Raw genomic sequence first — 15,079 nt, 5'->3', positions numbered from 1 at the left:
TATATGTATGTATATATATGTATGTATATAATATTATTTATATATATATGTATGTATATAATATTATTTATATATATGTATGTATGTATGTATGAAGGTATTTCCCTTAAATGGAAAGCTAAGCATATTAAGATGTCCTTTTTCTAAATGGAACCGGTGTCAAGGGCAAAGATACATATGTTAACAGTGTGTTTCACACAGGCCTCTCTGGTCCTCTTACAGTGAGGAGAAGACATCTTTCCACTGTGTGGAATATGCTTGAATATTGATTTGAATCTTAGATGATTTCTGTCAATGTCTAATACGTAACAAAAGAAATAAAAAAATCACAGCAAACATGGGGTGAATTGAGCGAAGAACGCAAACATTGGCTCTGTCGCCTTTTGAGGCCACGAGATGTGTGAAAATGTCCCGCGCCTATCACGAGGCTGCGATCAGACACTCCTGAGAGCCAGAGCGCCAGCGTCGTACGTTTGCAAATGTTAACACCAAGAGAGAAAGGACGGAGAACTAAAGATTTCAGGGAGTGTCCCGCTCCTTCTCTGCAGTGTTAGAGTGCTGCTGAAGCCGACTCATCTGAAACATGAACTAATATGACATGACATGATAGTGTAACTAGTTAAGACAGTTTCTCAACGTCGCTTTTTCTTCTTTTTTTTATCATCAATCAGTACATTTGGGCATGACAGGGAGATCAATTAGTCGCCTACTTAGATGCCAACTTATGTGTGGTCAATTATACTCCATTATGACTCCGTCGAGATCTCTAACTTCCTTGACGTTGGATGCTTAATGCCGTAATCAAAAACAATAAATGGTTTTTAATTATAATACAGAAACTGATGGAGAAGTTCCGTCTCGCCACAGTTGAGAAGCTCAAGGCCGTTATGAGAATGCCGAAAAAACTCAATTATTTTATCTCTGCCCCCCCCCCCCACACCCCCCGAATAGGCCGACTAAATGTCAAGATCATAGAGTCCCTCTGGGCTGAAAGGGGGATGATATCAAAAGGCTTTTCTGTTGCTTTATGTTCCACTAAATAACATGGGTCCCTCTCATCATTGTCCTTCTCTGTGTTCACTGCGGCCCCTTTAAGTTCGTCTTCCATACTGCCAGTGACCACCTCACCCTGTTCCCCCAGTTCAAAGCGCTGGCCTGTGAGCCTCCATTGTACTGAATCACAAGGATGGCCCAATCTGTGCTTAATACTGAATTTCAAAACCCGTCGCAGGCGCTGCATGTTGCTGGGGAAAGAGAATAAAAACACACACTTCCAGACTGGATAACAAGAAAAAGTCTGTTAAAACTGTTATACGGCCAAGATCGCCGAGGAAAAACCAGCTGCGGTGTTTAATCTCTTTGCAGTTAATAGCTGGTTAAATGCGTACTGTACACCGCATGATCATTCAAAGAGCTCCGTTCGACAGCGCAATATCGTTAAAAGACGTCGAGAGGGAGAGGCGGAATATGCAAATCGGAGCACTTACAGCCGCCGACATCAAAGCAGTCGCAGTGAAGCCCGGCCACAAATAGAACAAAAGCACTGGTTGCAACAAGACTCGGCCCAAAGGGGTACGTTAGGGCACGGGCGCGCTTGTTGTTGATTCTTGTGGCGATAAACTCGCTTTAGCATCATCACTGCCTATGTACATATACCAGTGGAGTGGATTTAATCGCACTAATTAGAATGCACTCCGGGCGAAAAACGCAACATCTACTGGAATAATCTGAGAGAAAAGATCTCCACTCCAATTTATTCTCCCCCCCCCCCCCGTCTCCCTCCCCCTAGGTTTCCGGCGGGTTGAGCACGAGGATCTGTTTTCGGTAAACGAGCGAGAGGCTGGTGTCTGGTGGTTCGAGTGCATGTGTCACTTTGGACTGGTTGCCATTTGAAAGGACGAGCTGCAGGGAGGCCACTGGTGGGGAGGCTGCATGTGTGTGTGAGTGCGTGTGTCTGTGTGTGTGTGTGACAGAGAGGAAGGGGGAGACAGGACAGACCCAGACAGTTGGAGTTAAGAGCCTCAGCGGCTGTGACAGACAGGACCGTGCCGTACCTGTGGGTGGGATCATGCCGGGAGACATGAGTCCGGGGACCGAGTGGGGCATGATGTGGGGGTTCTCCAGCGATGTCACACTCTGGGACCTCTTCGGAGGTCGGCCCGGTCTGGAGCTGAAACACACGGCAGAGAAGGGGTGAGAGACGGAGGAGGAGGAGACTGGCGGGGGGGGGGGGGGGGGGGGGTGTTAACATTTGGAGCACTCCAGAATGCAATTCCATTCCAAAGAGCTAACATGTACTGTAAATACAATTCTTTTCAAGGACAGTTGCTTTCTGCAGCTCAACATAATAGACCTCCATAACTAATTAGATTACACGGTGAATTCATTTCCTTTATTGAAGATCAACCACTTTTTGATGCATAATTCATAACCCGTACCTCGTTACCTGTTCCCCCGTATTAATATCCCCACACTGTTTGAATTGCCTCGTTTGCATATGCTAAAATCCGGCCGCGCGGCCCTCGGCCTGGAAATTACATGTTAACTTGTTATAATTATTGCAGTCAGGCCACTATTGATTTATGAGACTTTTAAAAACCAAATATGTGTAGTTCTGGTAATGAATGATATTTTAAGGTTCTTCAGGAAATTAAAAGGCAATGGCTGCCTTAGGAAATGTTCTGCTTGCTTGATTTAATGCGCGCCTTAGCTGGAAGGTGGTGTGACAGAGTGATTCAGACCTGTTGGACGGTTTCTGATGGGGGAGTTTTATTACACCAAACGAGGGGCACAGATCCAGCCGTGATAAATGACCGTGCCACCTTACTGTGCAGGGAGAAAAGGGCCTTCAAAGCAGATACAACCCTGACTCTCCACACATCTTACTCGCTCACTTATTAATACAGCTTCGAGTTGCAATCAATACCTACTTTGCTGGCTTATAGTTACAAAGAAAAGCCTACAGGGTATGAAAAAAAAAAAAACTGCAATAAGCAGTATAATGAGGGGGCCAAGATGCCGTAGAGGTATGTTCTTTATGAACAAGGAGCTGGGTGTCTCGGCTGAAGATGAATTATGGCGACTTGACACAGGTGACATCTTGGCTTCATACATTATTTCACATACAATCGTCCATTTTCAAGCTTTACCGGGATACTAAGTTCTCCCTAATATGAGCTGAGTTTAATCCATCTTTAAAGCACCAAAGGGCTTCCGTAGTGCAGCGTAACTATGGGAGGGAAAGTACGCGGATAAACAGGAGAAAGGACAGGGCCGGAAATCAAACCCGGGACGTGTTGGATGAGCTTTAAAAAAAAACATTCAAGTTCATTTTTATTCTGTTAATAAGGTTTGAAGGGGTGTGACAACGTAGAGATGCATCATAGACTGTACATAAGAAGCGGACGTAGTCGTCGTGACTTCATCGGTTGGTTTGTGGGCTGATGTTTTGAAGCCTGAACTTCTGCGATATTACCGTCGCCATCTTGTATTACGGCCGCTGCCATGTTTTTTTATTTAACCATATTTGGAATGCGGAGGAGTGACGTAGAGATGTTGTATACGTCTCTGGTAGCGGTAGCAACCCGTCAATAACAGTAAGCCCGCCCTAAAGCATACCCTGCTTTATGGTCTGTTTGACTCTAAATGGACCATAATTTACTAAATGAACATCATGCTGTATTGAAGACTTGAAACTAGAGATTGAGACCATAAACTCATGTTTACAATGTTTACTGAGGTAATAAATCAAGAGAGAAGTAGAGTCATTTTCTCATAGACTTCTATATAACCGGAGGAGTCGCCCCCTGATGGCCAGTAAAGAGAATGCAAGTTTTAAGACACTTGCGTGTCAGCTTCACGCAGCAGAAACAGAGGTTGCCGCCCGAGAGGCACCGATACCGATGCTGCTGGACCTGGTACCAGTAGGTCGATCTGTCAATTCTAATAAATAACAATTCAGTATATTTATACCGACATATTTTTTATGTTCAATTTTGTTGAACAAAGTTAGTATAACAATGTTTAAGTTGAGCCTGATGTTGTATTCCACATAAAAGAATGATCCCTGTCACTACTACACAGTGAGGCAAACAGCTTATTAATCACACAATGCAAAAACCGGGTACCGATCCGATACTCTAACCCAGGCATCGGTATCGGGACTGAAGAAGTCGGATTGGTGCATCCCTGTGCCAATGTGCAAGCTGTTGTCCCCACAAACATATCTTTATGGATACTATTATTATTTTTACTGATCACTCATTAGTAAAACAGTATTTCACTATTTGTTAATTCATTGTTTGTAGGGTTTTGTTTTTTTACTTTTTCTTTTTAGATGATGACTCATTTAAAAAAAGAATATAATAAAATAATCAATGCAGCTCAGCTCATGAGCTGTTGTTTTCTTTGAAACAATGATGGCTCATTCAGGACTTTATCAGCCCCGTACAGTATATATATGAGGCTGTTTGTGTTACAGTACATTTCACTACATCTCCCAAAGGCAGTATCTGCAAAGTGATGCGGCGTGTTACAGCTCAGATAGCACACCGCCTTAGCAGTTGAATTTATTCAGCCGTGTCTTGTGAGGTTTATTTACCTCAGTCCTGCTAATAGAGTGCACTCGCGCTGTCTGTCTGAATGTGCTGACTCTCTCAAATGCCGGCTGCGGAGGTTTTAGGTACTAAAAGCAGACCTTCACCCGACTGTGTCCCTTCGGAGGGGAAGATACAAAAAGTGATAGAAAGAAGAGGCGAGAGAGAGAGAGAGAGAGAGAGAGAGAGAGAGAGAGAGAGAGAGAGAGAAAAGGAAAGAGGGAGAAATGAGCACCTGCTCAACCTGGGAACGTCTGGAAATGTAATTCCTATTTCTATAGAAGCACCTCTTTGATCTTATGAGAGGGAGAGATCGCACACAGTTTTGCTGTCATCACTTTCACTTGTACTCCGGCTGAATTATTTATGAAAGACCTCAATAGAGGGTATGTGATGGGTAAAAAGGCTTTTTACCAACAATACTAAAAGCAAAAAGGCCCTCAAACGGATGGCAAAAAAAAGAAATGTCACATCAACCTCAGATCATGTCAAAGAGATGTGAACTTGGGTACAAAGAGCCAGTTAAAGTAAAGGTAATGCTTAGATAGGCTGCAAAGAGACTGTGTCCGCGGTGTTTAAAGGGGGAGCGTTTCAGCTGCTCTCTGCACACAGACGACGCAGGCCGGCCGTGAACTCGACACACCGACCGTACAGGGAGCTTTGAACCGAGGGAACCTCCGAGCAACAGGGAGGCCTCTCACAAATGAAGGTTAGCGCCTCGTTTCCCTACGAGCCAGCAGCAGCAGCAGGTGTCTGCTGTGTAACAGAGCGGCTATCTCCTCTTTTTATTCCATCTTATCACAGCCTTCCGTTTCACGTGGTTTGGCGTGATGCGCTTTAACAACGTCTTATTTAGTTCTTCGAAGCGTGCGCGCTAACGTCCGTCTGCGGATCCGCAGCGGTCGGATCCATCCAGGCTAATAAGCCGAGTCCAGAGAGGAACTCAACCTGGCCTGAAACAAGAGCCAGGCTATTTATCAAGCAGCAGATGCTGATTCCCTAAATAGACTGGCACAGAAACGGCTCCAAACTAGGCCATCGTGGCAACAAAAAAAAGATAGCACAACTGGATTTATGATTGGAATTTTTGGTTCTTCTCATGCCTCATGTCTTCTCTAATCTTCCTCGCCTTCCTTTCATTATGCCTTCTGCACTTCCAAACGTTTCAGAAAATAGGAACATCTGGGCTTTGAAAATGGACAATATTATTTCTGTATTGGAGGTCAATCCTGAAAGAATTCTATTCCCTGCTTTATTTATATTTACACTGAAGATATTCAGAGCGCTCATATCTCTGGCTTCAATTAAGGAAACAAAATAGGCCCCCACCAGCTCTGGGCCTGGGCCACAAATATGTTACGCATGTATTCCCTCTATTTTTTGTGTGTGTGTTTCGCTACCATGGTGAAAGGAAAACAGCGGTGAACTTTCCCTGAACCAGACTTCCTTTAATGGCCCCGGCCGTGTGTTGACCCAGCAGAGACGGGCTGGAACCTGATACCATCCAACACACTGCGCCGCGCGGGCAATCAGATTACACGGGGCCCGACAATACACTCCGCACGAGTTCCAATTTCAGCGCTGCGATGCAATAAAAGCACAATAATTAAATTCACGTTCTCGCCCCGTTTACAGGAAGCCGACACGAGGTGATGGGCGTAATAAGAGGTATAATATCGCGTGAGATATCAGGGGGCGCTTTTCTTATTTTTTAGATCTCATGGCAAAAAAAAAAAAAAAAAAAGAATTCTGACATCTCACTATCAGGACTCTTTTCTGTCGACGGCAGCAGTGACGGAGATCTTATTACCCAGCGCGCCGTTAATGCAGCGATTATGATCCGCTATAAATCAATTGAAGCCACAAATGTAATGTTTAGCCCGAGTGAGCGGATTCAGTTACACACGGAAATCTCCCGCTCCTCCCATCTTCGGATATCTTCAGGAATTCAACCTGATTATGTCAATAGTGACTCGGGTTTGCAGAGAAAGCAGCACAATATTATTTCCTGCTGCGTATGATTGAGCCATTAACCTTTTATCTCGGTCTTTTGTTTGACGTCTCTAAAAGGTAGGGATGAAGATATTTATTCCATTTCCGCCCCGGTCAAAACAAGCGAGTGAATCATTCCGTCTGGGGCTTGTGTAAACAAAAGGCCTCTCCAGGTCTCTGCCAATCAGGCCTTATAAAATATTAACCCAATGTCATTGCCCTTTTAAAAATCTCTCACCTAGAATTCCCTAATTGTTCCTTTTCTTTATCTCTCCGGTGCAGAGAGTAAATAAATTAACAAAATAGCTTTTATCGCCCCGAGTAACCTTTAACTGAAGGATTATCTGGGGTTTATTTTTCATTTCTCTCACAGCGATAGCAGAGCGCGCCCCATTGATTGGTTCTCCGGGGTGGTGACCAGCCATGAAAACAAGGTCTTATTGATAAAACAAAGCAGCTCCTTACCTGGCTTGTTTTTAAGTGCCAGGTCAGGCAAAAATCGGGAGGGCTCGGACCAGCAAAGGGGGCCCCGACTGTGCCGAGTTTATGCTTTAATTCGGTCCAATCAAACACTTTAACAATATGCGCGTGAACTCTCCGGAGAGGTTAACTCTGTTTGTAGAAAGACGGGGATAACATGGCTGTGGAGCATTACCACCAATTTCAAATCCCCACAGATCAGATAGCAGGGATGAAATGTTTTAACTTTAACTCCACAAATGAGTTGTTTTGGAGAAGAGCTGTTTTGTTTCCTCTGCTTTAGAAGGAAAAAGCTGCCTGGTGGCAATTAAAAGGAAGATTGACATGCAAGTAGTGCGCAGAAGTAAAAAAGGATCACATACTGATTTCCCCACTGTGGATTTGTGGTGTTAACACATATGTCTAACTAATTATGTGTTCTCAGTTCTCCGGTTCCCACCTTGATGAGCAGCCTTTTAGCTGCGGAGAACACCATCGTGTTAGCAAACACAGCAGCACAGATAACATGCACGCCCATGCAAACTAACAGAGGACGAACCCAGAAGTATTTTTATCAATCATCTACACACACATTTCTGTTTTTTTTTTACTTTATATAATATTTAACCTTGTTCAAAAACTAATCAGCAACTGTTTGATGATTGATTGAATGATCAACCAATCGTCCAATAGTTGCTAGATAAATGTCTCTGGTTGGACCCACGTGTGCAGACTTCCTGTTCAGAAGCGTGTTGAATGAATGTCTCTGAGTTTGAGTCTGGACGGACAAAACAAGCGATTTGACAATATCACCAGGGGCTCAAGGAAGCTAAAATAAATAAAGATAGCAGGCATTTACTCCCTTTTTCTGACGTTTCCTAGAGTTAACAATTGATGCATCATTTAAAAAATAATTGTGAGAATATTTGTTAGTTGCAGCCGTCTTTAAAAAATAATCAAACAAAAAACGCCGTGAAAATGACAGGAATACATGCTACCTTCAACAGAAAGGGAGGAGAAACAGAAAAAAGATGATTTATACTTCCTGCTGACCTTGGCAGTCTATTGGTTGTGATGATCGTAATCTCGGAGTCACAGTGTGATACATGGGAATGCATTCACTCATCCATCTTGCTCATGCATCCATCTATCCTCACCTACATCTTGTATCTGTATTTGCATTGAGCCTATTCTTGGATTATCTCAATCAGCTTCCCCCTTGCACCTGTCAAACACCGCCTCGCACAGGTAGCCCCATCGCGCTTATCTGATCGAGATAGCTGGATTACAGCGAGTTTGTGAGTGCGAGGGGAGGAAGAAAGAAAGAAAGAACACACAACGACAACACTTTTTTATTTATTAGGGGTAGGAACAGCTGCATCCGCCCGCAAACTTTGAACCTTTGTTACGGGACAATATATCACAGATCAAATGGTGTGAAATCAAAGGCGAGGAGAGAGTTAGCATCAATCCCACTAAAACCCCTTTTAAAGTGCTGTCTGTGCTCTGATCCCTGTGCGGACTAATGTGCCGGGTTGACATCAGTGGTAGTTGGGAGAGTCGGTGCCTTCCTGGTGCCTCTGTCTGGGCTCAGGCCTGATTAGAACCACGCTGGGGTGAGACCCTCGCAGGGTCTGATGCTGGCGAGGAACTGGGGGGGGGGGGGGTCGCGCTCCCTCCCTCCCTGTATCATGAAAAACCACAGCCCGGGCATCGGGATGAAAAATGGCTGTTACAGTAGCTGCAAAGAGCTTACTCCTGTAATCACATTCTATTAGGGCTGTTTGAAGCCTCTCAGCTGTGAAATGGAATCTGGAGAAAAAAAAAGATCTGAAAAACACGATAAATTGCTGATTATTCCCACGCGTCGTTACTGTTAAAGGCTGATTTCATAATCGCGAGTCCGAGATTGTTTAGTATCACATGGACTCTGATAATGAGTAAGCAGACTCCCCGACATCACGGGAGCTGATGAGGAAAGCCTAATTGGTTGACTTTCTCCATGCCTAATGGATGATTCTCTTAATTAAAAAGATACTGTACCAAATGTTGGGAATCAGATAGCGCTTAAAGTAAATGCTGTTAATCAAATGTATGAGAATGAGCAGTTCCAGGAAAGCCTAAATGAGATCGCTAGATATGATTTTGCTGCAATATTTATTAATTGCGAGTGCCTTTGGTTAGCGGGGGGAAAAAAACAGAACAGGTCTTATCTTCAAAACTGCGAGGAAATTTTCATCTAACCGCTCTCACTGATCTCTCTCCTTTTTTTTCATGAACTGCGATTGCATATGAAACAAGTCTTCAAAACAAGGCTTTAAAAACTTACCCAGTCAGGGTGCCTTTGAGGATATTTAATTAAAATCTAATCCTGCATTCATTAAGGCTCACATAAATTAAGCTGTCATTCATAAGATTTATGGATTCTCATTTGCATATTGCATACAATTCATCAATTACTCAAGTATGAAAGGAGCGCATTTCCCTTGGAGCTGCCTGCTAGCCTGCCAACATTTGAAATGAGAGAAAGAGCACGACTGTCAGGCATTCACTGCAAACTTTTTCCCCACAATGTCTGCACGCTGATTAATCTCATTTTCTAGGCATCCCTTACAAGATTGTACACAGTCCAGCTGCACTTTTCAATTATTTCTCCTGTCCTCTCAACTAACTTTGAAAGCAGGATGGGCTAAATGTGGACTGGGGGGGGGGGGGCTACTTTAGTCTTTATGTATATAACATGTCTTTTTTTTTTTTGCCGGAGTTATCATAAATTAGAGAGAGGGGCTTTAGAAATCCTAATGGAGAGGAAATGTAGTCATTTTTATTGCAAACCCATCAGGCAAATATTCTGCATGCTATAATAGCATTTTTCCTGTCACATTTAGAGAGGAACACGTCCAGCAGGCGTTCTGACAGAGGGAGCGAGAGAGAAGAGGTGGGGGGGTGGGGGGGTGGTGGACGTGGACGGATGAGGACAAGAGTAAAAACAAAAGAGAAGGGGGAGAGAATCTTAGCGCTAAACACATAAAAAAAAAACTCCCCCTTTTTCTTTTTGGTTTTGGAAGCGAGGCTCTGGGAAACACAGTATGGAGTAAGTGCTTAAACCGAGCCGAGCGTGAACGCATCTAAGATAAAAAGGTCAGGCCAAAAGCAAACAGACCACTCGCGAGGACGAATGGAATTAATTGACTCATTAATATGCATGGCTAATAAAGCTCAAAATCCGAAAAAAACAAAAATCATTGTCAACCATTCCATTTTTTTTTAATGGCTCTTATTTTCAGCTTGAGAAGAGCTAGTCTACGGGGCGTATCAGTCGTAGGAGGGGTGTGGAGTTGCTCCGCCGAACAGGCTTGGGGTAACCTCGGCGATGTATGCTCATGTCCTCCCCAGCAGACAAAGGCAGAGTTGTTCTGGTGGAGGGATTAATTGAGAATTAATCCCAGTTTCTGGCAGTGGAACAGACCGGCAGTTAGAAGTGAAAGTCATCCTGAAGGGTAGTTAATTGGTTCCCCATAGCAAAAGCTTTGGAGAACAGAAATCAAGCTGCATTTTTTCCCATTAATCCTCCCCATTGTTTTGTGAAATTGTTGTGGAGAGTGACTTCAGATAGAGTCAACAGTTAAGGCTTTTAATTTGCTTTTAATTCCACCAGTGGGGTGACAATTAACAAACCCCAAAGAACAATGGCAGTGAAAATTATGCGTTCGATTGACTCTCAATGACTCCGGAATCAAAAACCGATAAGCAATTAATACACTGTACTCAACAACTGGTGAGTACCACCAGCATGCTCGATGCGCTCCATCTTGCTCCCTCCCTTCCTGCCTCCCTTCCTCCCTCCTCTCTCTCTCTCTTGCCACTAAAGCTTTTGAACTTTGGGAATAGCACCGCCGGATTGTCGGATGTGATTAATTTCAGGTCTAAATGGACACAACAGACAGAAAGGGTGATGTAATCATAACACGAGGAGACGCGGTGACTAACAGCAGAGATGGCGGAGGGAGAGAACGCAGGGAGAAAGGGAGAGGGGGTGAAAGATGTGGATAGAGAGACAGCGACGACTCGCAAACACTCTCTGGGTTCAAGCTAAACAGGAAGGCTGCGGTGATTAGCATTAATTGCACTGAGGATTGGAATCCTGTGTGAAACATTAAACAAAAATTATCTACTGTTTATTCGCTTTTTTTTCTTCCCTCCCCCTGATTTCTTTTTTTTTTTTCAATAATTAATGAAAAGTAAATACTTGAAGGAGTCCAAAAAAAATGATCTGGGGAGGAAAAGAAGTGTTTACACAATCAGGAGAAACGTCTCTCTCTCTCTGTATACATGGAAAAGGTTAGGGCCCCAGCCTGGTTCTCACTGCCCCCCCATTAGAAGTAACTGTGTCTGTTCCCCAGAGTGTGGACCGCTGTGAGAGTGTTTGCATATTTAGATACAAACAGCCCCTGTTTATGCGGCCCCACTCGCCGCTGCTCAAGTTCACTCCGATGCCGGGCCCCGATCAATTTGGCCAGCTGTGCTTTAAACGCTGTTTACAACAATAACACCGCTGCTAACAGAGCAGAGCCTAGCGTGCGAGCTCACGCACACTTCCCGGACGAATGGAGAGGGGGTGGGGGGGGGGGGAGAGAGAGAGAGAGAGAGAGAGAGAGAGAGAGAGAGAGAGAGAGAGGAGTTCAGAGGGAGCCCCCAGCCTGCACATTCCCAGACGAGCATTTGTACCGAGTTAAAGACGTATCAAAGTCTGACTCCTCTGCGAGACGCGGAAGAATTGGATTCCGTCTGCGTGCGTCTCTGTGATCCTCCCCGGAAGAATCCCACGGCTACGAGCGACGAGAGGAAATAAACAGACAACTCCAAAAAAAAGTCCCACCCTGAAGTGGGCCAAATCGAAGGTGGCACGTAGCGAGTTACGGGGGCTTTTTGTTCCTGACGAGTGACTGGCATCGAGCACAAAATATAATGTCGGGCTCGCTAAAAAAAAAAAAACTATCCTCCCCGCGTACCTAACAATTGCTTTCGACGAGCAAACAGCTCTGTTTGGGTGAGATGCCGCACTCCTCCAGACTTCAGATTTCTCTTTAAAAGCTTCATAAGAGAGAAAAAACCTCCATTTAAGCCTGGCAGGAGAGCAAATAGGCCTGCTCAGCAGATAGCGGTGAAGCTGCTGGTGTCCCCTCGCTTGATGATATAATTCTTAATGTACAGCCTGACTAGACATAAATCTTACCCAAGCATCACCTCACCTGGATTCTTTTCTCTCTCCCTCTCTCTCATGATGAATTGTTTGCTACATCTCGGAGACTAAAACCCTTCAACCTCTTCAAACCCGGGTTTCTAATAATGCGGAGGTGTTGGGGAGAGGTGACAGCATGATGAATATCACAACAGACAGCTCCAATATGGGACAATTTTACCAGATCGATATCTTGCTGCAATATCAGAGAAAAGGAGCTGATATTAGTCTACACAGTGTATTACAGATGGGGTACATTTCTTCTTTGCTGCACTCCCAGTGAACCTGGACTATATTTCATCCGTGTCAGCGGCGGTTTACGCACTCACAAATGCTCTGGAACTAATCGAGACGCGGTATGCCGCGCCAGATGCACGTGCTAAAAAAAAGATGTATGTGTGCGGGTGACGCGCCCTGTAACCCCCCCTCTCATTTCGACGCGGCGGACAGAGTTGCAGATAAACTGTGAATCGCATTAGGGGATGTTACAGGCCGTAATTTCTAGTGAGAACAAATGTTTTGTCACATTCTAATAGAGACATCACGGGTCTCATGAGGGAGACGCTTTCAAGCTTTTGAAAAGCAAAGCTGGGGCGAAAAAGGGCTTTTCACGTTTGAAAAAGAGAAACAAATATGACAAGTACAGAGTAAAGAGTTCTTTGAGTAAAGAAGCTGAAATAAAGGTGGAAACACTGAATATTTGTTGCACAAATGGCAATTTCCTATTAGGTATATCGACATGTATTTAAAATTGTATTGGACACAAAAGTGAGACTAATTGGGTCGGCATTAGAGCCATACTACACCTCCTTGTCTCACAATATATTCTAAATATTTTTTTTTGGTGTGATTACAACTTTTGTGCTTGATAAAAATCTTGAAAACGTTCAAATACGTCACAAAAAAGTCCAAATAAACAGTACATTTTTTAATCAGTCCGCACATAACGTGTCCGTGCGTCATTAGAGGCCTGCCGCTTAATTTGCAGTAAATTATGGTTCAGGGGATTCATCACAGTACAAACATTTGTTGAGCCCTAGATGAATAAATCAATCACAAACGCTCTCCGACAAATTAACTGACGCCGGCTCTCTTTGTCAAGCTCGGCGCTAAATGCCGTGGTCAAGTAACGCGTGGCGGGAGAAATGGGAAGAGACACCTCTAACTTCCAAGGGAGACGGATGCATATGGGGGGGAGGGAGAGAGAGAGAGAGAATGACAGAGAGACGTTGCTAACGCTTAATATGCTCCCTCTCCAGGGGGCCGGGGCTGAGGGCCCCTCCGCTGTCAGCTGCAATAGGACCAGCCTTTTCTGTGAGTGCCCAAGGTTCCTTAAGGGCAATTAATGGAACACAGTATCCCTTGTGAGGAGAACTTGTCAGAGTTTCATTAGAGACTGATAAACATATAATACAAGTGTCACACCGTGTGTTTGTGTGTGTGTGCGGCGGAGCAGGATTTCAGGGATTGCAGAACATTCCCACTTATGCACTGACAGTATAAATTAGGAAGGGGAGGGAAACACCGAGACCTGTGGAGCACGGTGCTGGCATCGCGGACAGGAAGTCGATCGCCCGGGCTCTCAGCTTGGCAAACATTGAATCGTATTATACCCTTGAACGGCGATCTGAGCAAGGAAAAAGTCTTTTTGGGTCGATACCTCGCCGAGATATAAAAAGCTGCGCTGGCGCACGGCGTCTCTGTTGTTTCTCTCATCTAGCAGGCCGGGCCCAAAAGCACAAGTAAGAGAAATACATCACATTCAATTAAAGTCCTCTTTCCAACCGCTACTGAACAAATCAGCCCACAGCTGGGACTCTGGGTCTAGTTCACAAAGTCCTTTTGATCATTCCTGTGGCAGTGAGAGACTGTGGAGTCCCATGGAGTACGGGACCAGGCCGATCTTATTATGATAATTGGGATACATCAACTTCAGATAGCGCTAATGGAGTGAGATTTCAGTGATCAAGAGCGTATATTCCACTGTAGAAGCAAGTTCACTTTTTTTTTTTTAGAAGGAGTTATTATGCAATGCTCTGGTTGCGTTCCCAGTGGGCTGCTACCGAGACCGCCGGCACTAGCCAGAGTACGCTTTTAGCTGTTTTTTTGGCGATGGAAGCGATGCAACATTTTGGCGGCGCGGAGAAGAGTCACCGTGGTGAGGTTACATCTATTTCCACACCAGTGAGTAATTGGTTACCGCGAACGTTTATCGGTTAATCTTCTCTTCTTCTTCATTTCGTTTTTACCCCCCTCTCTTCGACGGAGAAATACCCGAAGTTCGATAATTAAAAACGTGTCAGGTGAGAGTCCAACGTGCTCCCTCGCACTGTATGTTCTCACATTCCCCGCTTTGTTCATCTTATTAACCTCCTCTCCGCTCGCCGCGCCTTTAAATGAAATCTTTAGCCCCTTACATGTGAAATTAAAACTGCCCTCCCTTGAGCGCTTTTAATTATTCTTCTTCGGGAGAAACTTCCACTTTTGTCGGAGCGGCCCTTCTTTCTTCCCAGTCTCTCCCCTCTCCTCACTCCCACTCACTGCCCAGGTCTGTCATGCTTCACTCCTCCCTCCAACCCGTTGCTCCCTCTTTCTTTTTTTTTTCCCTTTCTTTCTTCTTCTGCGGCTCTGTTTAATTCTCACCTTGCTCTGCCCTTGTCATCAAGCCGGTGAAGCACAAAGCCAGGAGCAAGGGAGTGTTTACTCATTTCCCCACTACATTACCCCTCCTATTAATCACCGCGCGGAAACTTCTGGACACTGAAACATCTCTGCAGCCGCTGCTCCCCCC

The 15,079-nt window shown here is 44.7% G+C and overlaps 1 protein-coding gene across 9 annotated transcripts in view; it reads right to left on the bottom strand.

The window, feature by feature from the left end:
* The window catches only part of dachd (dachshund d), a 110,933-nt gene that overhangs the window by 55,553 nt on the left and 40,301 nt on the right, over positions 1 to 15,079 (bottom strand). For all 9 annotated transcript variants that reach the window (XM_031870190.1, XM_031870192.1, XM_031870193.1 and 6 more), the window contains exon 2: positions 2,055 to 2,170. In XM_031870190.1, the coding sequence (XP_031726050.1) occupies positions 2,055 to 2,170 (116 nt within the window). The remainder of the gene's footprint in view (positions 1 to 2,054; positions 2,171 to 15,079) is intronic.

The sequence above is a fragment of the Anarrhichthys ocellatus genome, unplaced genomic scaffold (assembly GCF_004355925.1).
Source record: "Anarrhichthys ocellatus isolate YVR2014 unplaced genomic scaffold, GSC_Weel_1.0 scaffold51, whole genome shotgun sequence".
Lineage (NCBI taxonomy): Eukaryota > Metazoa > Chordata > Actinopteri > Perciformes > Anarhichadidae > Anarrhichthys > Anarrhichthys ocellatus.
Note: the sequence above shows the minus strand (reverse complement) of the source record. Positions and strands in the feature narration are given on the sequence as shown.